The 23999-nt window shown below is 35.6% G+C and overlaps 1 protein-coding gene and 1 pseudogene across 2 annotated transcripts in view; one reads left to right on the top strand and one right to left on the bottom strand.

The window, feature by feature from the left end:
* The window catches only part of LOC143256491 (paired box protein Pax-6-like), a 327851-nt pseudogene that overhangs the window by 46463 nt on the left and 257389 nt on the right, over nt 1-23999 (top strand). The window lies entirely within an intron of this gene.
* On the bottom strand, nt 2028-16381 carry LOC143254911 (paired box protein Pax-6-like). Its single transcript, XM_076509822.1, has 5 exons — nt 16230-16381; nt 16035-16141; nt 14424-14770; nt 6000-6319; nt 2028-2160 (listed from the first exon to the last, which is right to left on the bottom strand). Exons 2-5 carry the CDS (start codon nt 16072-16074, stop codon nt 2028-2030), a joined length of 840 nt encoding a protein of 279 aa, XP_076365937.1. The 5' UTR covers nt 16075-16141; nt 16230-16381.

The following is a 23999-nucleotide window of genomic DNA, read 5'->3' as shown; positions in this document are numbered from 1 at the left end:
TTGATTTGTGTGCACGTGAACACAAAGCAGTTAGTGACTATTTTTTACATTACAAAAATAGAGGATTCGGATGAACTCCCCCAACGTACATGCCTGAAATATATTTCTTATATAAAATGAGCTTTTGGTGAGCTAGACAGATAAATTTTAAAAGTAGTAAGACCTGATTAGACATTACGATGTGGTTAGGATATGTGGAAGAAACACGTCTGCACTTTATATTCAGTATAGTCAAATCACTAGAAAGAAAAAAATATGAACTATGAAATATATATTTAACACGTTTTTTAAAATGTTAGCTCGTATATATCAGTGTATTTCAGATCAATCAAACACGGCTGATACCATCTAAACAATTTATTTGTACGTGAAAGATATATATATATATATATATATATATACGAACACACCTGTGTGTGTGTGTATAAACGGGGTTTGTTTGCTTGAAAATAATGTTTGCGTAATAACACTGAAAAGTATTGAGTTTTATAATTCTGAAACAAAACACGTTATTGCTAGGGCTATGCGAGTAAATTTTAGAATCGTTTCTATAATAATACAGGAATACAATAGGAGGCAGAATATATATGGAATATTAGATAGATAAATGTATTAGTTGTACAGAAATCACTACCTCGCTGTTTATTGGCGAGTTTTCCAAGTATTTGACGTCATCTTAAGTACAAACCTATAATTTCATCAGATGACTTCGAGAGCCAGAAGATTGTTTGTTTTCTTAGAGCAAAATTACGTCAACCTATCTGCTGAGCCCACCGACGGGACTCGAACCCGTGATTTTAGCGGTATAAATCCGTAGACTTATCGCTGTACTAGCGGGGAACGAGCCAGAAGAAATAATATATAAACATGCTTTTTGTTTGCATTAAGTTATATTATTTAGTGAAATTTTCGTTCTAGCGCCATATGATAATTGTTTTTTGTAATTAATCACAAGTTATGTTTTTCCTAAGTCACACCCATCAGTTAAGTTCTATTGGGAAGTATTCCCTGCAAAGCTACACGAGGGCTATCTGCGCTAGCCGTCCCTAATTTAGCAGTGTAAGTCATCACCACCCACCGCCAACTTTTGGGTTAATTTTTTCTTACTAACGAATAGAGGAATTGACTGTCACATTATAACGCTCCTAAAAGGCCATGCATGTATTGTGGGACGGGGAAGTGAGCCTGCGACTCGTATATTGGTGGTCGAGTGCCCCTATCACAAGGCCATGTCAGGCCTCCAGCACTCAATAACGGTATTATATATGCGAGTCATATATACAGTGTGTGTGACTTAGAGGGTGGTCCACACTCTTCCTTATTCTATATATGCTTGCACGGACTCACTAATCAACAAATTCAAGAAATAACTGGACCTTTCTCATGGACAACAACAGCGATCCGCTCGTTTGTGAGCCTGTCTAGTAATATATATCGAAAATGGTTTACTCGACTCGTATTTTGAGGGTCGCGGGTTCGAGTCCCCTTCACACTAAACATGTTCGCCCTTTCAGCTGTTGAGAGTTACAATGTTACAGTTAATCCCACTATTCGTTGGTAAAGGAGTAGCCCAAAAGTTAGCGGTGGGTGGTGATGACCAGTTGCCTTCCCTCTCGCGTTACACTTCTAAATTAGGGACGGCTAGAGTAGATAGCCTTCATGTAGCTTTGCACGAAATTCTGTGTGTTTTATCTTATAGCAAAGCCACATCGGGCTATCTGCTGAGCCCACCGAGGGGAATTGAACCCCTGATTTTAGCGTTGTAAATCCGGAGGCATACCGCTGTACTAGCGATGGGCGCACGAAATTCAAAACAAATAAAGAGACGTAGTAGTCAGCTTTGGTATTCAAAAGAATTCTAGGCTCTTTATACAATAAAATCCAAATACAGAATATATACATTTATTGTATTCTTTTGATATATTAAGGTCGTTAAAATATTCTCAAAAATTAATTAATTAAACCTATGAAACTGTAGAGTAATTAGTTTTTTGTTACGATGTTGTAAGAAATATTCTAAATTTCCTCTAATCCTTTGTTTGTTCGTAATTAATCGTAAAACTTCCCAATGAGCTGTCCGTGCTCTGCCCACCATTGGTACCGAAACCTGCTTTCAAGCCTTTAAGTTCAGCAGACACGCATGGGCTACTGGAGGTTCCTCTGAATGAAAAATATAATTACAGTTTCATACTTTACGAAATATATTATGTAACTTGTGTATATTTACCTTGTTTTTTATTATATACATAAGTTACATAATATATTATTATTATTATTTTATCTAGAGCCGAAAGAAATTTAATTGATTTGAAGGATCTTGTCCAAGAAACTGAAAACACTTTTCTATTTATTTTCACATGCACACAAATAGCTTATAAAAGAGATTGTCCACAAATAGGTTTAATGGAAAACGTACTGTAGAGACTAAAGCGCTAATTCCTTTTCCGGATCGTGTTTACCAGTTGTTCCTTATGTTACTCCGTACACGTCTTGTGTGACGTTATTTACAAATATCTATAGTCTTCCCTAGACTTGAAAAGCATGACCAGTTGAATAGACAAAAATGAGCCATTGTGAGTAAACTTCTAACACAATAGATAAAAGTGGCCAATCATCGTGTTTACACTATAAGACTAACAACAAAACCTGGAAATGTAGCGGGACACTTTAGTGCAATATGTTTCCATAGAAATAAGAGATTATAACTAATCTTCGGGTGGCCTAAATGACAAAGACTGAGTGTTTATGCGAGTGTTTCTTTAAAATATCATTCTATTTACCACAATGAATTAGGATGTTCACTTACAGTACTATTACCAGCGAGTAATAAATAAAGTCATGTTATAGATGGATGACGCCAATGCTCCCTTCCTCCAAATTTTCAGACAAACCACCTACCCCCCCCTTACAATCCTTACACAATGTACGAACAAAGCATAGAATAGAAAGACTGATTTAGGGAAAAGTACTGAGCCAGAAAATGACGTGGATCCATATTCCAGGTCAAGAAAACCCAGTGAAGGAACGGTGACCTTTATTTCTGTTTTTATTCCACTTACGACACATTTGAGGTTAGGGAGCGGAAAAGCTCCCTTCACAGAGGAGTTTATTTGAATGTTGCTGGCCACAGAGACAGCTAAATCAAAGACTGAGTGGTGTAAGCTCTTTATTAACAGCAACGATCATACAGCCAACGAGTGTTCTGGTCACGAAATCACAGTTATCTCAAATTCGCACGTGACACCATCTCCTCTCACTCCTCTACCATCAGTAAGGCTTAAAAAAAAAAAAGTTAGTGAACCATTCTTTTATCCCAAACTTTACCGGGTCGGAGATATCGGCGTCTAAGAACAACTCCCTCTGATTGTTCCCAAGTAAAAGACGAAGCACTACCAACCTAAGACTTTAGAAGGTGGAAAGTTTCCTAATAACTTTTAGACAACGCAGGATGTCGAAGAGTCGAATGTACAAGCCAGCTCGTATTTCTCCGCTGAATAACCAGTAGACGCTAGAGGCGAGGACAATGAAGACCAGAAGGTGTAATCGTTTGCTTTGAACTCCCCGGTTCGTAGCACGCTTCGGCTCATTAGATCTACTTTCTTGTTTGGTAGGATTTTGAAGGCGTCACAAAAAACGGACTTTGCATTCGGTTCCGAGAATTACTGGGGTAAAAATGTTCAATAGAAAGTGGGATTTTGAAAAGAGACCATGATAAGTCTCTCTTTTTATCTTTTACTACACATTTTTTTTTCTTTTCTCTAGTCTAATCCAAACGTTTTATTTTCATGGTTGACCCTCCTTCCCTAATGGCTCACCAGTAAACCTGAAGGTTTATAACGCTAATAACAGGATTTCGATACCCGTAGTAGGCACAGCACAAATAGACCATTCTGTACGTTTGTGCTTAACAAAAAACAAACAACAAACGTTCATAGTTAACAAGATTTGTTTGTCGTAGAACAAAGACACACTAAGCTATCTGCTGTGTCCACCGCGATGGATCGAAACCCAGATTTTAGTCTATATATTTAAGTTTGTGACACCGGTGTCACAGGTTTATCATTTTATTTCAAATTCAACAATAAAATATTAAGAACTGGTTAAAATAACTTGTTTAAAACTGTGAATAGACTGATTTAAAATCTAGGCTGAAAACATTACATAACATTTATTATAATGAGTTCTTTATTATAATGAGTTACAACAAATTCGTGTATAAAACCATATACATGTTAAAGGTTGCTTGGTTTTGGTTTTGAATTTCGTGCAAAACCACTCGAGAGTTATCCTTAATTATGAAGTGATAGACTGTATAAGAAGGTAGCCAGTCGACATCGCTTACCGTCAACACTTCGGTTGCTCTTTACCAACGAAATATGGGATTTACCGTCACATTATAACACTTCCAAGGACTAAAAGTGTTTTTGGTAAAGGGATTGGGGCCCTTAGAATGCGAGTCTAGGGCCTCAGCCATTCCACAATGTTTGGCCACGTGGCGAAGAAGGAAGTAAACTGTGGTGGGCAGAGCGCACTTAGCTCATTGTGTAGCTTTGTGCTTAATTCCAAACAATCATCCAATCATTAAACATTGTTAATTATCGCGTGTGTGAAAGCGTTTTCAATTATGGTTATACTTATGAATGTTATTTAGCATTTTGTGGTTAACGTGTGGAACCAGAAGTAAATTAAATCTCCTTAACCGTCGAACTGTTTTAGATATTGTCAGGATTACGGCCGAAATTGTCGTTTTAGGAGATAGTATCGCGTGCTGATAAAAATGGATGTATAAAGTTCGTAGCTTATAAATTTCTGATGTACGCAGGTGTCTTCATCAGTGTATGTTTATTACCATTACTTGTAATTGAGTTTTCATTAATATAATATGGTTCTCAATAATTCAAATAAAGAATAGAAGTTGGCCCAACCTAACGCAGTGCTACTAACACCTAGTACCAGACACAGACAATTAACACCTAGTACCAGACACAGACTATTAACACCTAGTACCAGACATAGACTATTAACACCTTGTACCAGACACAGACTATTAACACCTTGTACCAGACACAGACTATTAACACCTTGTACCAGACACAGACTATTAACATCTTGTACCAGACATAGACTATTAACACCTTGTACCAGACACAGACTATTAACACCATGTACCAAACATAGGTTATTAACACCTTGTACCAGACATAGACTATTAACACCTTGTACCAGACACAGACTATTAACACCTTGTACCAGACACAGAATATTAACACCTTGTACCAGACATAGACTATTAACACCTTGTACCAGACATAGACTATTAACACCTTGTACCAGACATAGACTATTAACACCTTGTACCAGACACAGACTATTAACACCTTGTACAATTGCTTTTATACGAACTGCAGTCTGTTTAACTTTATTTATCACGTATAAATTACGTTTACCATACAGTTTAGATACCCATTTAAACATGTTCGAAGGTAGATACGACTGTACCAAATTAGTTAGTAAATGGTTTCCTGGCTTACTAAAGGGTTCTTGTTTATTTTTTTTACTAATTGCTTTACATCTTCACCTAATTTGTGTCCCTAACTGGAAATATGTCTAAAATAACTTAAAGTTATATTTTACCGTTTATGCCAAGGATAAATACTTGTCGATTCAATAACGAGATAATATGAATTATTTATAAAGTGATTTATTGATAGCAGATACTAGGGTTAATCCCTTAGTACAGATATTAGATAGATAGATATTTCAATCCAGGTACTACTAGCAAGATGTTATTAGAGCACTACGAACTCGCAGGTTCGATACCTAGATAACTTGAATTGTTTAAAAATTGCATTGCTAATAGCACATATGGGTTCATCCTTCAGCTTAAATGATAAGGGAGGTACCGGATTCGATCTCGAGATTGGCAAAATATCAGAGTGTCATTCAAACCCGTGCATACAATATACATAGGACTTAATAATAACTTTCAAGTTCCATACCTAGACTCACCTTTCTTTGTGACATGCATGTGGTCATGGCGATTACTTTCACACGAGCCTAGACTTGAGTGACCGTTTCCGATTGGAACAGATACCCCAAGTCCGGTGTTGGGACCTAACGTAACCGGCGATGAGGGCGGAGGTACGCCGTGAAAATGATGAGAAGTAGCCGTCGGGTACCACGGCCACGGCTGGGCACCGTTTAACATCCTCAGTTTGTCGTAAACCGTCTCTGGCCCAGCCATGGAAACTTGAGGAGAGGTCCGGTGAGGATCCTTTTGAGACGAGAGGTTCCTTAAAACTCTATTGATTGAAGAAACCTAAGTGAAATTGTTAAAATGCCTTAGATTTTGTCAAATATTCTGGTATATATAGGCATGTACTTGACATTTCAATACATATATATTAATTTACGTACTAGTATTTCACTCAATTTGCATTTCTTTCTAACAACACAAAATTTCGCCAATAGGGGACGCTGTTATAAATGTTATTTTAAAAATAAATGTTTAAATTAGTCATCTGTGTTTCTGTACTCATTAACAAAATGCTCAGAATTTAACAAAATACTGAAACACGCGAAAAAACAGATTCGGAAATCAAAGAATAACGAAACATGTTCAAATATGTTTATTTCACGGTCTTTTATTTAAAATATAAAAATGTTAATTTTTTATTAACGTCGAACAACATAAGCAGTACTCTCAAAAATAACTTTTAGAGTAATTTTAAAATTTTACAATATAAAAGAGATTTTGTTAAATTTTAACAACACGTACACGTACGCACACACAAAAAAAATTAACATGCACCTTTAAGAGTCGCTCAAAGTAGATCTTGTACCTAGCAATATAAATAATACGCTTCGGAACAACCTTACCTGTTGTTTGAAAACACAATGTCGTTATAATCACGTGACGACTGGCTTGAGTTTCAGTTTTAATGTTTTTATTTGCAAAGTATTTCACACAGATAACCCTTAACCCGCGTGTAACTTCTTAAAATTAACATTACTCTTAATAAAAATCCTATGGGCTTTCTCAGCTTATTTAGGGTCAAAAATACGCATGCGCATTTCATTCGCAAATCATATATTTATCACGTTGTGTAATTGAGTGTATGAATGTAGAGGGCGAGCTTAGATGTTAGATTACATTTATTAATATTGGTATAAAGGTGTTCCTTTGTACTGATTTATTTGGGGCGTGAGTTGTTGTATAATATTACTACTTAATACAACTCTTATATACATTATTAAGTGGTCAATACACTTAACTGTATTACAAAACTTCCCCAAAACTAGACCATAAAGATACATTAACACTCTTTATTAAATATTAGTTTAGTATGAAACTAGTTTCTTTTCGCGCGCTTTCTTTCTTGTTTAGCAGGAAACCGTATTATGCTAGTAGTTTAGAAAATAAACAAACGACGACGGACAAACAGAACAACGTGAATCAAAACATAAACGTACTACATGTTTCGATAGTACGTGAATAATGCGTATCAAAATACAGTGAAAATGTGTGAATTGTTTTGTAATATAAATATTATTATGTTCACACATCATATATCGTACGTACGCTCTCTACAAGCTAATGAAGAATTATTACAGTGTTACTCGTTGTAAGACTGAGCCGCGCAGATAGCCCTCGTGTATCTTTGCGCGAAATTCAAAACAAGCAATACTAGGCCTATTTCAATTCTAAACAACATGTCATTAACCTAGTTCCTTGGAGCGTTCAAGATTTAAAAGAATGTATCTGAGCCAGCCTGAAGAACACTAGATCGAGAGAAACGTGTCGTGGGTAATGAATATGCCAAATATAACGTGATAGGAACATTATTAGTGTAATTATTGAAATTCCCAAATAAAACAGATTAAGAAAATGGTGTTCAAAAGTGAAATAGGCTTAATAGTAATGTCTTATGACTAGTATAATTGCTGTTTGTTAATTTAGTACAGTTTATATGCGTCTTATATACGCTTTTAAATAACTTAAAGGTTAAATATTTGATCATAAACTTCCAAAAACACCTTGAAACAACAAAAACGGAACAAACCCAAATACATGTTTAGAATTGTTTATTTATATAAAAGATGCCCCCTCTCATTTTCTAATAAGATTATTTTGCCCCTCCCCCAATGGCATAGCCGTATGTCTACGGACTTACAACGCTAGAAATCGGGTTTCGATACCAGTGTTGAGCAGAGCAGAGATAGCCCATTGTGTAGCTTTGTGCTTAACTTCAGACAAACAAATAATTCAATAGACCTGAATGTTTGTTTGTTTGTTTGTTTGTTTTTGAATTTCGCTTCAAGTAACACGACGGCTATCTGCGCTATCCTTTCCTAATTTAGCAGTATAAGACTAGAGAAAAGACAGCTAGTTATCACCACCCCTACCAACTCTTAACTTGACTTGATTTGTGATAAATAAGCAAAGTCACATCAGGCCACCGCTGAGTCCACCGAGGGGAATCGAACCCCTGATTTTAGCGTTGTAAATCCGTAGACTTAGCGCTATACCAGCGGAGGACTGCCAACTCTTAAGCTACACTTTTACCAACGAATAGTGGTATTGACTGCACGTCCTAACTCCCCCTCACGGCTGAAAGGGCGAGCATGTTTGGTGTGACGGGGATTCGAACTCGCGACCCTCGGATTACGCGTGGAGCACCCTAACCACCTGGCTATACATGGCAGACCTGAATGACACTCTTGCACCTTAAGCATATAAAAACCTCGTCAAACCCCAAACAAAATATATATTTATTCTTTTAAAAGATGTCACTAATACGGTCGATAGGCCTGCTGTTTCGCTTGTCAAAGCTTTCTAAAGCCATGTTGGATTCGCCTGTCAAATGCTCGTGACACAAATGCTCGTGAGATATTTCTTTTTCAACTACCCTTGAATATTTTCCAAACATCGAACCTCGACTGGAAACGCTCCTTATTGGAATAATCGGATACACGACCACCTATGGTACAAGCGATTAATAGCGTGTATCTAAGCAACTGGCCATAACACTGAACAGCTCATCTAAGGGTGTATCTCATCTAAGTAGATGGGCAATATTAGTGTTAGCTACTGATAAAAACAGCATAGCATAGCTCATAGACACACGAATTTTATTGTTAAAAAAACAATATATTACAGTACCATTAGTCCAAATACATGATTTGCGTTCTTATATACCATAAAAACCCATCTTGACACATATTTTTAAAAATGTTTCAAAATAGATGGTTATGTTGCTAAATATTTCAGATAACCATGTTTGAAAGCATATATAATTATTATGTTGCTAAGTGTATCATTAGAGCGTGCTAGGTGGCTTGTTTGTTTCTGGAATTTTGCGCAAAGCTACCCGAGATCTATCTGTGCTAGCCAGACCCTAATTTAGCAGTGTAAGGCTAGAAGAAAAACAGCTAGTCATCACCACCCACCGCCAACTCTTGGGCTACTCTTTTATCAACGAATAGTGGGATTAGCCGTCACATTATAACGCTCCCACGGCTGAAATGGCGAGCATGTTTGTTGTGACGAGGATCGAACCCGCAACCCTTGGACTACGAGTCGAGTGCCTTAACCACCTGACTATGCCGGGCCTGCTAGAAAGCATCTTAGCATGTTTTCTTTATGCTGCTAAGTGACCTCGTACAACAATAGTTGAAAGTACATTATTATTATGCTGCTAAATAGAAAAAAGGCTTAAACACCAAAGCGCGTTATTCATTGATATATGTTGTTAATATTTTTTTTTTAATGTTATAAAATCATAGAAAGAATTGTGAAACATTATGATTTATGATACCACTAAAGAACAGAACAGACACAGCAATTCGTTATTTTGATTATTAATGAAAAGCTCATACAATTAACATTTAATTCAATAATATGTGCAGTTAATTAGACCAGGTTACTTTATACAGAGCCATTTACGTAGAATAAATTACGTGTTGGTAACCATTTGATCTGAGATTTGGTTTGAATAAATCTCGCCACTTTACACGACAGGCGTACTGTTGATTACATGTACGATAAGTAATCTAAAGGCTATTAGAAAATTCCGTTCGTTATCGTAAAAATGCAATTTAGAATTCCTAACACCGATATTAAAATAAACACGTAAGTGAAACGCAATAAGAGAGGCCAACCTGACTCATTATATTTAGAGTCTAACCTAACTCATTATATTTAGAGTCTAGCCTAACTCATTATATTTAGAGTCTAATTTAACCCATTATATTTAGAGTCTAACCTAACTCATTATATTTAGAGTCTAATTTAACCCATTATATTTAGAGTCTAATTTAACTCATTATATTTAGAGTCTAATTTAACTCATTATATTTAGAGTCTAATTTAACTCATTATATTTAGAGTCTAATTTAACTCATTATATTTAGAGTCTAATTTAACTCATTATATTTAGAGTCTAATTTAACTCATTATATTTAGAGTCTAATTTAACTCATTATATTTAGAGTCTAATTTAACTCATTATATTTAGAGTCTAATTTAACCCATTATATTTAGAGTCTAATTTAACTCATTATATTTAGAGTCTAGCCTAACTCATTATATTTAGAGTCTAATTTAACCCATTATATTTAGAGTCTAAGTCTATTATATTTAGAGTCTAACTAACATTATATTTAGAGTCTAATTTAACTCATTATATTTAGAGTCTAATTTAACTCATCATTATATTTAGAGTCTAATTTAACTCATTATATTTAGAGTCTAATTTAACTCATTATATTTAGAGTCTAATTTATATTTAGAGTCTAATTTAACTCATTATATTTAGAGTCTAATTTAACTCATTATATTTAGAGTCTAACCTAACTCATTATATTTAGAGTCTAATTTAACTCATTATATTTAGAGTCTAATTTAACTAATTTAACTCATTATATTTATTATATTTAAAGTCTAATTTAACTCATTATATTTAGAGTCTAATTTAACTCATTATATTTAGAGTCTAATTTAACTCATTATATTTAGAGTCTAATTTAACTCATTATATTTAGAGTCTAATTTAACTCATTATATTTAGAGTCTAATTTAACCCATTATATTTAGAGTCTAATTTAACTCGTTATATTTAGAGTCTAATTTAACTCATTATATTTAGAGTCTAATTTAACTCATTATATTTAGAGTCTAATTTAACTCATTATATTTAGAGTCTAACTCATTATTTAGAGTCTAATTTATATTTATATTTAGAGTCTAATTTAACTCATTATATTTAGAGTCTAATTTAACTCGTTATATTTAGAGTCTAATTTAACTCATTATATTTAGAGTCTAATTTAACTCATTATATTTAGAGTCTAATTTAACTCGTTATATTTAGAGTCTAATTTAACCCATTATATTTAGAGTCTAATTTAACTCATTATATTTAGAGTCTAATTTAACTCATTATATTTAGAGTCTAACCTAACTCATTGTATTTAAAGTCTAATTTAACTCATTATATTTAGAGTCTAATTTAACCCATTATATTTAGAGTCTAATTTAACCCATTATATTTAGAGTCTAATTTAACTCATTGTATTTAAAGTCTAATTTAACCCATTATATTTAGTCATCTATCACCGCATAGTTCAAATACACGCCCCCCAGTGACAGGGCAGTATGTCTGCAGATTTACAACGCTAGAAACTGGGTTTTGATACACGTGGTGGTCAGAACACAGATAACTCATTTTACAACTTTGTGGATAACTACAACCAATTAAACGAAATTAAATACATTTTCCCCTTTTTTATTTGAATTAATGTTATTGTTTACGTTACTGTGAAATTGTACTAATAAACGAAACATAATAGCTCTTACTGTTTAGTACAGTAATAGAAAGTATCTCTCTTTAAACTAAGTTATGAAGTACGTCCACATTGAACTGAATTATAAAATATATACTCTTTTAGATAAGTTACGAAGTAACTCCACTTTAAACTAAGTTATGAAGTACGTCCACATTGAACTGAATTATAAAATATATACTCTTTTAGATAAGTTACGAAGTAAATCCACTTTAAACTAAGTTATGACGTATAACTACGTTAAATTAAATCACAAAGTAAATCTATATTAAACAAAATCAGAAAGTGTTTTTACTATAGATTAAATTAGGAATTATGTCCACGTTAGACTAAAATGGAAACTATATCCATGTTAAAGTTATAAGGTATATCCACTGAAGATAAAGTCCGTATCAGTTCTTCCACATACAACTGTGTAGGACATGTGTGTGTGTTCGTTATAGTGAAACCACATCGGGCTATCTATTGCATCAACCGAGAGAAATCGAAAACCCGATTTTAGCGCTTTAAATCCGAAGACTTACCGCTGATCCACCGGAAGACATAGAGGGCGTACAGACTTGCTAATTAGGATAACGTTCCTATCAAGATCAGCCAACAAACAAAACATTTTAACTAAAAATTATTTTTATTTTTATTTTAAAATTTCAGACATGAGACAATGTAAGTTCTTAAAGGAAAAAAGTCACAGTTTTCATTTAAACTCGAAATTTGAATATGGAGTTTTTATGTTTCAGAATTTTTCTTTCACTTATCTGGGCCTCGATACCCATTGGTAGACACAGCGGATAGCCTCTTGTCTTTCAGTTAATATTTAGTAGGTTTGTTTTCAAGTTTTCCTTACTTTGAATGCCCTCCAGTGGCACAACGGTAAGTCCACGGGATTATAACGCTAAAACACGGGTTTTTATACCCCTAATCGACACAGGACAGATAATTTATAATGTAGATTCATGTTTAATAACAAACAAACAGTTAGTTGCGCGTGTTTTCATCTTTTCGTAGTCCGATTCGCCAATATTTTTCTTTCAATTTTTTTAACTATCTCATAAACGTATATACAACAAATAATAATTGTATCCATATACAAAATTATCATGCTTAATGTGAAATTATTTGCTAGTTAGGTAATTTAATCAAAAGTGCTTATTAATTTAACATATTTACCCACGAAGTTAAAAACAACAACTTATCACTTATTAAAACTTACACACACCCCTCTAGTACAGCGGTACGTCTACGGATTTACAACGCTAAAATCAGTGGTTCGATTCCCCTCGATTGACTCAGCAGATAGCCCAATGTGGCTTTGCAATAAGAAAACACACAAATTTAACTTATAACAATTATATCCTCGCGAGGGTAAAAAAATAATTAGAGACACTCAAGATGTTTATAGAAATAACTTCGAATAATCTATACAAGTAACATCTTTAACATTGTAAAAAGTAATTCTACTAAAAGAAAGGTACCTCAACAATATATTTATTGTAAAAACTAATTATACTGAGATGTGACAAAGCAACAATGTATTTATTGTAAAAAGTTATTATACTGAGAGATAACACAGCAACATGTATTTATTGCAATAATATCTATGTTGGAATATAAAATTCGCTTTTAAAACCTGTATCGTTGCTATACACGAAAATACAATGTGTATATTCACATATTAAACTTAAATTTGAAAAGGAAAAGAAATCTAAACAAATATAAAACAAGATAGTAACTCATGTTCAGTTAATCGAAACTACTCTTTGAGGATTAACAATTATGTTCGTTTGTCGTTTAAGCACGAAGCTATACAGTGATTTATGGGTGCTCTGCCCAACACGGGCATCGAACCCCGGGTTTCTAGAGTTATAAATACAAAGTCATACCGCTGTGTCACTGAGGGGTGGGGAGTAGTTATCAATATAAAACATTACATTCAATTGGAAAGACATATCCGTCTGACGATATGTCCTTGAAAGGTGTTGTCACTGTAACAAGTCCAGGTCTGTTTGGAGCAGAGTATAATTTTAAAGCATGTAACCCATGTTCATGTCAATAATGTCAAAATATTGATTTATTATTGACATGAAAGTCGCAAATTTCTCAAACTCTGAACGCATTTAATTAGAAGTATATGAAGAGGTATATATATATATATATACGTGCTTAAAACTTTGTGGGATAAATAAACATAGATATGGATACTAGTTGTTTATATTATTTGTATTAGTTCGCTAACTTTTCCAAAACTAATCATACAGTTTTGAGTAGAAGAGAGTCAAATATAAGCTACGTTATAAAGAATGAATGTAGTATATACAGAGAACATTTCTGACTCTGAAAACATATTTATTACTGTTTATTTATTACTTTAAATTTATTACTCCTTTTCAAACATACTTTATCTTAACACATTAGCTTTAAAAAATAAACGAAATATAATTACTGTTAATTGCACATTAAGCATTTATTTGGGGGGGGGGCAAAAATCGAATATGAGAAAGAATATTCGAAAACAATGGACAAGTGCAAACAATTTGGGAGTTTCTTTATGTTTCCTTAGGTTCTACGTATCTTTCACTCACGCTGGGAATGTTTTCACTGTTACACACTCCTTCCACCAAAAGTCGGTCTCGCATTTCCCAGGCAAAGATGGAAGGACACTCCCTTTTGTAGTCGGCTATCCTATTGACTACAGCCGCAGTAGCCACACGAGGCTTACTGCCACCAATAGTCCGAGGCTTGATGGAGCCAGTCTCATAATAACGTCCCAGTATCTTGGAGACGCAGCCATTCGATACCTGAAGTATACGGGAGATATCGCAAGGCCTAGCACCACTGTGGGCCAGCTCCACGATCTTCTGACGAGTCGAGTCTGGTAAAGGTCTTCCATTCACGTACATTCCGCCTAGCTGATTAACCCCACTGTGACCTACAGAGAACGAGGAGAAATCTTCCCCAAATGAAAAAAAATGTTGAATAAAAAAACCACGAAATTTTACACCTAGCGTCTTAATATGAAAACTTTGCAATAAATAACTTTTGAATCAACTAACTAAGCCGTTTAGATAGTTATGCAGAACATAATAATAATACAATAAAGCAATGCTCACGTTATAACTTCCAGATAAGTCAAATAGAAAACAAGCCATTTGTAGAAATCACATCGAGATTTTTAAATCGTAAAGCGATGAAGCGAGCAAGAAATAAACCACATCAATTTGTAGCGCATAATAAATGAAAACGGAAGCACAGGTTGGTAAAGCATTTTGAAGCAAATTTAAAATCATGTATTTCAACATTCTATAAAAGAATTGGGGCCGGATAAAATTTACAACAGCAATAAATACAATTCGAGTTTTGATGCAGAGCAGAGATATATCAATTTCACTTTGTAACCAACTGATAATTCGTAAATTAATGTTCTCCCCTAAGCTGGAGGTGAGTTTGCAGTTATAACGCAAAAAATCTAGGGTTCGATTCCTCACGGTGGACAAACCGCCGATGAGTGATTCGGTGTAAATAAGTCCCCCGGTGGGACAACGGTAAGTTTACGGATTTAAAACACAAAAATTTGGGTTCGATTCATCGCGGTGAACACAGAAGATAGTCCGATGTAGCTTTGCTCTAAAACAAAAGTCGATATAGATAAAGAAAAAAAATAGTTCGTTCTGTTCACTACATTTTATTTGTTTCATGTCGAGCACAAAGGTACACAACAGACTATCTGTGCTGTATCCACCACGACTTAGGGAATCTGTTTTCTGTTCACTTGTTTTGTTTTGTAAGCCTTTAATCTTAACGCTATACCACTAGGTGGCTATTACACGCTAAATGTAAACACTTGAAATCATGCATTCTCAAGACGGCTGGTACGGGTATTAAAACTTTAATGATAATAAACTACAGAATAAAGTTTCTACCGTAATAAGGTTTCTACCTTCTTAGATCATCCTCAGGTGTTTTCTGTTTTACTTTTTTCTTGTTGTTGTTCTTGATGTTAAACTGAAGACGACCTAAGATGGTCGAAATGCTGTTCTCTACTTTATTCTAATAAAGTTCTAATACCCATACCAGTCGTCTTGAGATACATCTTTACTTCAAGTGGGTTTCTCGTCACCACAAACTCTTCAAATCATCTCACATATTCAGATTATGTTTTTTGGACAAAGAACACAAAAATTTAATGTTCTAACCTTTATGGGGCATCTTCATCGAACACTCTGCTGTTATCATAAACCTGTAAAATCTGTGAGTAGCCGCTGGTCAGTTTTCTCAGAGTGGAACAGCGTGGAGTCGTCACCTGTGAAACAATGGAATGATTAAAGCTAGTTACCGGTGGTATTTTCTCAATAGCTGTTATCACGAGGAACTTAAATTGATTTTCGCACCTCTAGGTGGAAGCGTATTGTGGAGATCTTTAGTAAACAAATCACGTGCTTAGCCTCCCATGATTAACAGTTCCACCTCTGCTGTCAGAACTACGAAACGACTCAATGAACAACATTATTTGGCTGTTGAACAAGGTCTGCTATCTAGCAAGTCAGGTGTACGCGTATGTGGCCTTAATAAACTTAACAGGTTTCTAATTCACGCAATATAAAGAACTGGTGATTTATAATGAATTGAACTGTTGCAATAACTAGCGAAACATAGGAAGCAATAAAAATAATTCACCCCGAAAACAGTTATGTGTTTCAACTTTCATTCATTTCCTCGCCTGGAAGGGAGGTCACCTGTTTTAACCACTCTCCCCATTATACAGTAGTGTGTTATCTGTGAGTCAGTCTGTAGACTAACACGATGCCACGCAAGGGAAGCTTGTCATTGCAGTTTGTACTGTCGTGAGGTCAACAAAAAGCGCGAATGCCACGAATCGCGAAAAGAATCATTCACTCTGTAGGTTGCAACATAGTATGACATACAAACTTCCAAAGCAAAAAATAAAAATATCTGTTACTCTTAATTTTAGTTTTATTGAATCTTGAAACAAAACACTTTCGGTGGCCCTTTACAAGTACATTTAGTATGTATATATAGATGTTCTAAGACATTATCTAAATTAAACTTAATTAACAATAAAAATAGAAATCATATATTTTTCGGCCACGCAAGGCCAAGTGGTTAAAGCGCTCGACTCGTAATCCGAGGGTCGCGGGTTCGAAACTCCGTCACACCAAACATGGTCGCCCTTTCAGCCGTGGGGGCGTTATGATGTGACGGTCGATCCCACTATTCGTTGGTGAAAGAGTAGTCCAAAAGTTGGCGGTGGATGGTGATGACTAGCTTCCTTCCCTCCAGTTTAATACTGCTAAATTAGAGACGGCTAGCGCAGATAGCCCTCGAGTAGCTTTGTGCGAAATTCAAAACAAACAAACATATTCTTCCAATGATTGCTTAGTGCTAGTAAAGACTGTCCTTAACCCTGATTTACTTAGAAAACTCAGACTGGAACTAAGTTATCAAGTCTCTTATAAGTTGAAAACACAAAATACTTTTTTTTATTATTTATTTACACAGATAATAAAGCATAAAGCAGGTGATATGCAACCAAATTAGTGGTTAAGAAAGTGCAAAACATTTGGCCTGTACCTAAAGCGTTCGAGGCTTCATTGCACGCTTCTTTCAACCATGATAAATTAAAGATATTTATAAAGATTAAGGTAAAATAATATACTTCGTATCCGTACATGCTTCAACAAGTATGAGTCACCTTAGAAAGAAGGGGCAATTACCTTCATCTTTTTATGTTTTGATTTTATGGTTGCTTTGTTAATGGTTGGGTTAATTTGACGAACACGTTAGGTAAAAGTGAGATAAAATAATAATTACCGACAAAGATATCTTATCGTTCTAAGGTATCTTGTGGTTATAAAGCATCTTATTGCTCTAAGATATCTTGTGGTTCTAAAGCACCTTATGTATCTAAGGCATCGTGTGGTTCCAAGATATCTTTGGTTCTAAGGAATTTTGTGGTTTTAAGACATTGTGTAGTTCTAAGATATCTTCTGGTTTTAAGGAATCTTGTGGTTCCATAGCATTTTTTTATTTTAAAACATCTTATGGTTCTAAAGCATTTTATGGTTCTAAAACATCTTGTGGTTCCATAGCATTTTTTGATTTTAAAGCATCTTATGGTTCTAAAACATCTTGTGGTTCCAAAGCAACTTATGATTCCATGACATCTTGTGGTTTAAAACACCTTCTGGTTCTTTTCAAATCTCTTCACGGTTCTTTGTTTCCTACCTCACCAAAACTCAACGAAAAAAATTCTAACCTGAGTAAGTTCGTCATCTTCAGACTTGATATTTCAATTCGATGTTTGGATAGTTAACTAATTCGGTATCTAAATATTTCTCTCACAAAACATCCACGTTCACCGTTGACATGATCGTCCGCAATACTAAAGAAGTTTACTGAAGTAAACATAACACCAGCAGCTGTTAATTGGAACTTTACATATCATAAGGTCGTGTCGTATAAACAGAATGAACGAACGATGCCAGGCCCGGCATGGCCAAGCGTGTTAAGGCGTGCGACTCGTAATCCGAGGGTCGCGGGTTCGCATCCCTGTCGCGCCAAACATGCTCGCCCTCCAGGCGTGGGGTGTATAATGTGACGGTCAGTCCCACTATTCGTTGGTAAAGAATAGCCCAAGAGTTGGCGGTGGGTGGTGATGACTAGCTGCCTTCCCTCTAGTCTTACACTGCTAAATTAGGGACGGCTAACACAGATAGCCCTCGAGGAGCTTTGTGCGAAATTTCAAAACAAACCAAACGAACGATGCTCGGTTAGAAGCTCCAAATGAAACCCAAAACTCGAGCGCCTTCGAATAGTTCACTGTTCTCCTTCAGAAGAAGAATAATAATTACTACTTTAGTTGGTGAATCTGTGTATTAACTTCTTCGTCTAAAAATGTTTCACTGTCGGTCTGCACACAACCGACAATTACATAATGTCCACGTGCACATTTGCGGTCTCTACGTGAACGACAATTGGTAAGTACACATAACAATAACTCGCTGCCTCTTTATTATTAAAGATAAACGGGAATTTCAAATGAGTTTTTTCCTAATAGAAATATATATCCACTTTTAAATGGGTCAAAACCTACGCACACTTTAAAATATTATCTATTTTAAAAATATATAACACCCTTTATATGTTTAAGTGTTAACATCAGGAAATTATTCATGAATATATATTTACTACGTGGTCACAAATGATTGGTCTAAGCACAACCTGCCTTAAGCAGATTTGTACCATTCGAACAGAAACTAAGTACCGCAGTCGCCTTGCTTTGTTCTTTTAACATCACATCGTATCAGAAGCTATATTTCACAGCTGTCATGGAGTCTTCCGTAAACACTACGCCGTCTACAAAACCACCCGTCTGCAATTTTCTTTAAAATTATAACGTGTAAAAAAAAACGACTTGTCTCCTGTCAAACTACCTCATGTTAGAAACTGCTAGTAGTTTTTTTGTTTGTTTGTTTTGGAATTTCGCACAAAGCTACTCGAGGGCTATCTGTGCTAGCCGTCCCTAATTTAGTAGTGTAACGCGAGGGAAGGCAGCCAGTCATCACCACCCACCGCCAACTCTTGGGCTACTCTTTTACCAACGAATAGTGGGATTGACCGTCACATTAAACACCTCCACGGCTGGGAGGGTGAGCATGTTTTAGCGCGACGCGGGCGCGAACCCACGACTCTCGGATTAAGAGTCGCACGCCTTACGCGCTTGGCCATGCCGGGCCCTAGTAGTTCTTAAACACTATGCTCTTTAGAAACCACTCAACTTTTTTAAACATTAAACACAGTCTCCAAAACCACTAAACTTATTTAAACAGTAAACACTGTGTCAGAAATAACTCAACTTCTTTAAACACAAACACTGTGTCAAAAATACTAACTTTTAAACAACTCTCGTAAAACACTAAAACACCGTGAAACCACTCAACTTCTTTAAACTAAACACCGCGTAGAAACCATTCAACATCTTTAAACACTAAACACCGTGTAGAAACCATTCAACATCTTTAAACATGAAACATTATCTCAGAAAACACTTGTCACAACCATAAGACGATTTTCAAATAATTCCCAACAGAGAAATCGTTTTTAATAACAGCACTGGAGATTATAAGATAATAGAAAACATTAACTTTAGTTTCGTATTGGAAGTTAGAAATTTATATTAACATATTATAAACAACCAAAAATACTTGAAAACAACATAACAACGTCATTAATAAAAAAACTCATAGAAATTAAAATTCATCAAATGCATTTATTAAATATATATTTTATCCTTACAAGAGTTGTTGTGTTTTGTTTTTTTCGTTTATCATCAAAATACGTGGATTTATTAACAGTTGGAAAAGTTGGGTATCTGCTCGATGTCCAATTGTAAATACTGATGTGTGAAGGTATCTTTAAGTATATAACGTTTTATCGCACGGAATTAGTCCCAAAAACTTAATAATTAAGAATACCATAATATCTATAAATATAAAGTGTACATTTTAAGTATGGCTTGTAGATTAAAAAACATCTTACTAGCTCAGTTTTCTTTTCATTTCGCTTATACGTTTTCAAATAGAAGCTGTTCTACTTTACAACTGTAAAATGTCTTAAAGATATTCCCCACCTACATAGCGCTATATGCCTTTTTCTGTCCTCAGCTTGCGTTTACAGCTCAAATAGCTACTGTTATTCATATAACATTTTCCACACTATTCACATAACGTTATATTAATAGGAGAGGGCAAAGGGATTACACACACCATACCAGTGGTGTTCAGAATGCAGACTATCATAATACAGGAGGACGTCTCTTAGCAGCGAAACAGTAGTGGCCTATCACCACAAACATGAGGACATCTCTTAGCAGTGGAATAGGACTGACCTATCACCCCAGCCATGAGGACAGCAGTGGAATAGGACTGACCTATCACCACGACAACCAGTGGAGGGACAACAGTGGAATGGAATAGGACTGGACTGACCCATCACCACAACCATGAGGACAACAGTGGAATAGGACTGACCCATCACCACAACCATGAGGACAACAGTGGAATAGGACTGACCTGTCACCACAACCATGAGGACAACAGTGGAATATCCAACATATAAGAAGAAAACATTGTTTTATTGTTATCAAATTCACATGCTGGAAAATTTAGCTTTCATTTCAATATTAGTCTTAATATTTATCCATTAAACAGCTTCCGGATTTCAGTCATCTGCCACAAACACTTTTCGTTATCATGTTGTTGCTTGTTGACACTGTCTGTTTTAAATCAATGGTTCCTGAGACGATACGATCTCCAAGCGTCAAAATAACGAGAGATTATTACACTCTAAAAATAAATATATATATATACAGACCCAAAAGCTGTTGTCCAGTTGCGTAGAGATTAATTTTATACACCCAGAGCTCCTGTTTTGTTTCGTCCAGCAGTAGTATTATAATCAGTTTTGTTAGTTGTGATATTTTAAACGTTACAGAACTTGAGGCTGCCTTAGATGACAAGTTACATTGAAACATCGCAAAAGTCCGAAAGAAAAAATAATACTGTCACCAAACTAACGGGTAATTCATACAAAATTGATTCAAAACTAACAAACTAAATATACCAATACTGAAATATTTCAGTTTTTATTGCTTTTCGCCACTGCCATCATGTAATCCGTTATTCGCGAATAATTTTGTTTTTTTTGTTTGTTTTTTTTAATTTCGCGCAAAGCTGCTCGAGGGCTATCTGTGCTAGCCGTCGCTAATTTAGCAGTGTAAAACTAAAAGGAAGGCAGCTAGTCATCACCACCCATCGCCAACTCTTGGGCTACTCTTTTACCAACGAATAGGGAGGATTGACCGTCACATTATAACGCCCCCACGGCTGAAAGGGCGAGGATGTTTGGTACGACCTGGATTCGAGCCCGCGACCTTCGGATTACGAGTCGAACGCCTTAACACGCTTGGCCATGCCGGGCCATTCGCGAATAACTATCAAGTTAGGGTTACAAACACAAGTTAAAGCCAAGACGATTTTAATGTTTCTTTATACACTGTCTTATACTGTCACAATATTATGACTTGAATGTTTTCCTCATACACTGTCTATATACAGTCATAATATTGTAATTTGAAGGTTTTTGTCATACACTGTCCTGCACAGTTATAGTGTTAAACCGTCTTTTTCTTTGTTTGTTTTTGAATTTCGTGCAAAGCTGATGAATTGCAATTAATAACAATGTTGTTTAAGTCATTTATGAAACAGGACTTCAGCTACTAATTAACAATACAACATTGTTTATTTTATTTTACTATTGTTTATCTATTGCTACTACTACACTTCAAAAGGTATTTGTATGATACTAAGAAACGGGATAACCATACCCTAGTGGTTTTGTTTGTTTGTTTTGAATTTCGCGCAAAGCTACATGAGAACTATCTGCGCTAGCCGTCCTTAATTTAGCAATGTAAGACTAGAGGGAAGGCAACTAGTCATCACCACCCCCCGCCAACTCTTGGGCTACTCCTTTACCAACGAATAGTGGGATTGACCGTCATATTATAACGCTCCCACGGCTGAAAGGGCAAGCATGTTTGGTGTGACGGGGATTCGAACCTCGCGATTCTTATATTACGATTTGAGCGCCCCCTAACTATCTGGCCATGCCGGATCCTCTTTGTCTTTGTACTTATGCAACAGTTACTATCTGAAATGATGTTACATATTTTGCCCCCCACTTGTATAGCGGTAACCCTGCGTATTTACAACGCTAAAAATCAAATATTTGATTCCCCTGGGTGGGCTCAGCAGACAGCCTGACTATAAGAAACCCACACATACATGTTACGTGAAAGTACTTTGTACATGTATGTATTTGTTTCTGACAACGTAAGATACGTGTTTGTTTGTTATGAATTTCAAGCACAGCTACACAAGGGCTATCTGCGCTAGCCGTCCCTAATTTAACAGTGTAAGACTAGAGAGAAGACAGTAGTCATCACTACCCACCGCCAACTCTTGGGCTACTCTTTTACCAACGAATAGTGGGATTGACCGCACATTATAACGCCCCCACGGCTGAAAGGGTGAGCATGTTTGGTGTGACCGAGATTCGAACCCGCGACCCTCGGATTACAAGTCGAACGCCTTAACACGCTTAGCCATGCCGGGCCCTGTAAGTTAGCTATAATTCTGTTATTTACAATTTAAATGTTTTCGCTTGTAAAACTACTCCATTTTTGGATCAAAAACACATAATTTCAGTTACTTTAAAGTATCTACAAAAAGAAACAAACAAAAATAGTGGACAAGTTTTAACCGCAATCATAACTTAATAGGTTTATAACACCCAAAGCTTCACCTCTACGGACAGTTTTGTTATTGAAAAATAAAGACAAAATTCACCAGGTGTTTTTAAGAAAACATATCCAAATACAGGAACAAACGAATTAAACATCGGATCTTCTGTTTTCTAATAAAAATAACACAATCGGTTTTTAATTGATATCTCTGCACGAGCTCGAGGTGTGCACGTTTTCTCAACGTCTGTTTGACGGCCCACAACGACCCAAATTTGCGGATTCACACACGTTGAATGACGTTGGGAAACTTTACCTTCCTGTAAAACTAACTTACTGTCACTGAATTTTTTTTCGTTAAATAACACATCACCTTCGTTGTGTATGTATATCACCTTAAAAGGTTGATGAGTACAGTATTGACAAATACAATTAACTGGGGCGTCAACAAAGTTTATCAGTGTTCTTTTAGCCCCTACCTCAGGGAGAGGGCAACTCTAAATACATTTGTCATTACTGACAGTTGTTACTTTGAGGACGAGTGGTTGAGATTTTACAGATGGAAACGGCTCGTCCGCGATTTCTCTCTCGCTCGTTTTTCTAAAGTAGCTAAAATATCGTACTAATAGTGAGCTAACTACATCATTCTATATGAACCTCCACGCCAATTATGAATGGATGAAGAGAAGACCCTGTATTCGTGTTAACTAAATCATTCTATATGAACTTCCGCCAATCATAAATGGATGAAGAGAAGACCCTGTATTTGTGTTAACTAAATCATTCTATATGAACTTCCACGCCAATCATAAATGGATGAAGAGAAGACCCTGTATTTGTG

This window comes from Tachypleus tridentatus, chromosome 7 (genome assembly GCF_004210375.1).
Source record: "Tachypleus tridentatus isolate NWPU-2018 chromosome 7, ASM421037v1, whole genome shotgun sequence".
NCBI lineage: Eukaryota > Metazoa > Arthropoda > Merostomata > Xiphosura > Limulidae > Tachypleus > Tachypleus tridentatus.
Note: the sequence above shows the minus strand (reverse complement) of the source record. Positions and strands in the feature narration are given on the sequence as shown.

What these genes read in the sequence shown, in the direction of transcription:
- LOC143254911 (XM_076509822.1), bottom strand. Translation starts at nt 16,074, where the DNA reads ATGATAACAGCAGAGTGTTCGATGAAGATGCCCCATAAAG. An exon ending in GATGAAGATGCCCCATAAAG is followed by an intron (nt 14,771 to 16,034) that starts GTTAGAACATTA and finishes CGTTCTCTGTAG; the next exon opens with GTCACAGTGGGGTTAATCAG. An exon ending in ACAAAGAAAGGTGAGTCTAG is followed by an intron (nt 2,161 to 5,999) that starts GTATGGAACTTG and finishes TTTTTCATTCAG; the next exon opens with AGGAACCTCCAGTAGCCCAT.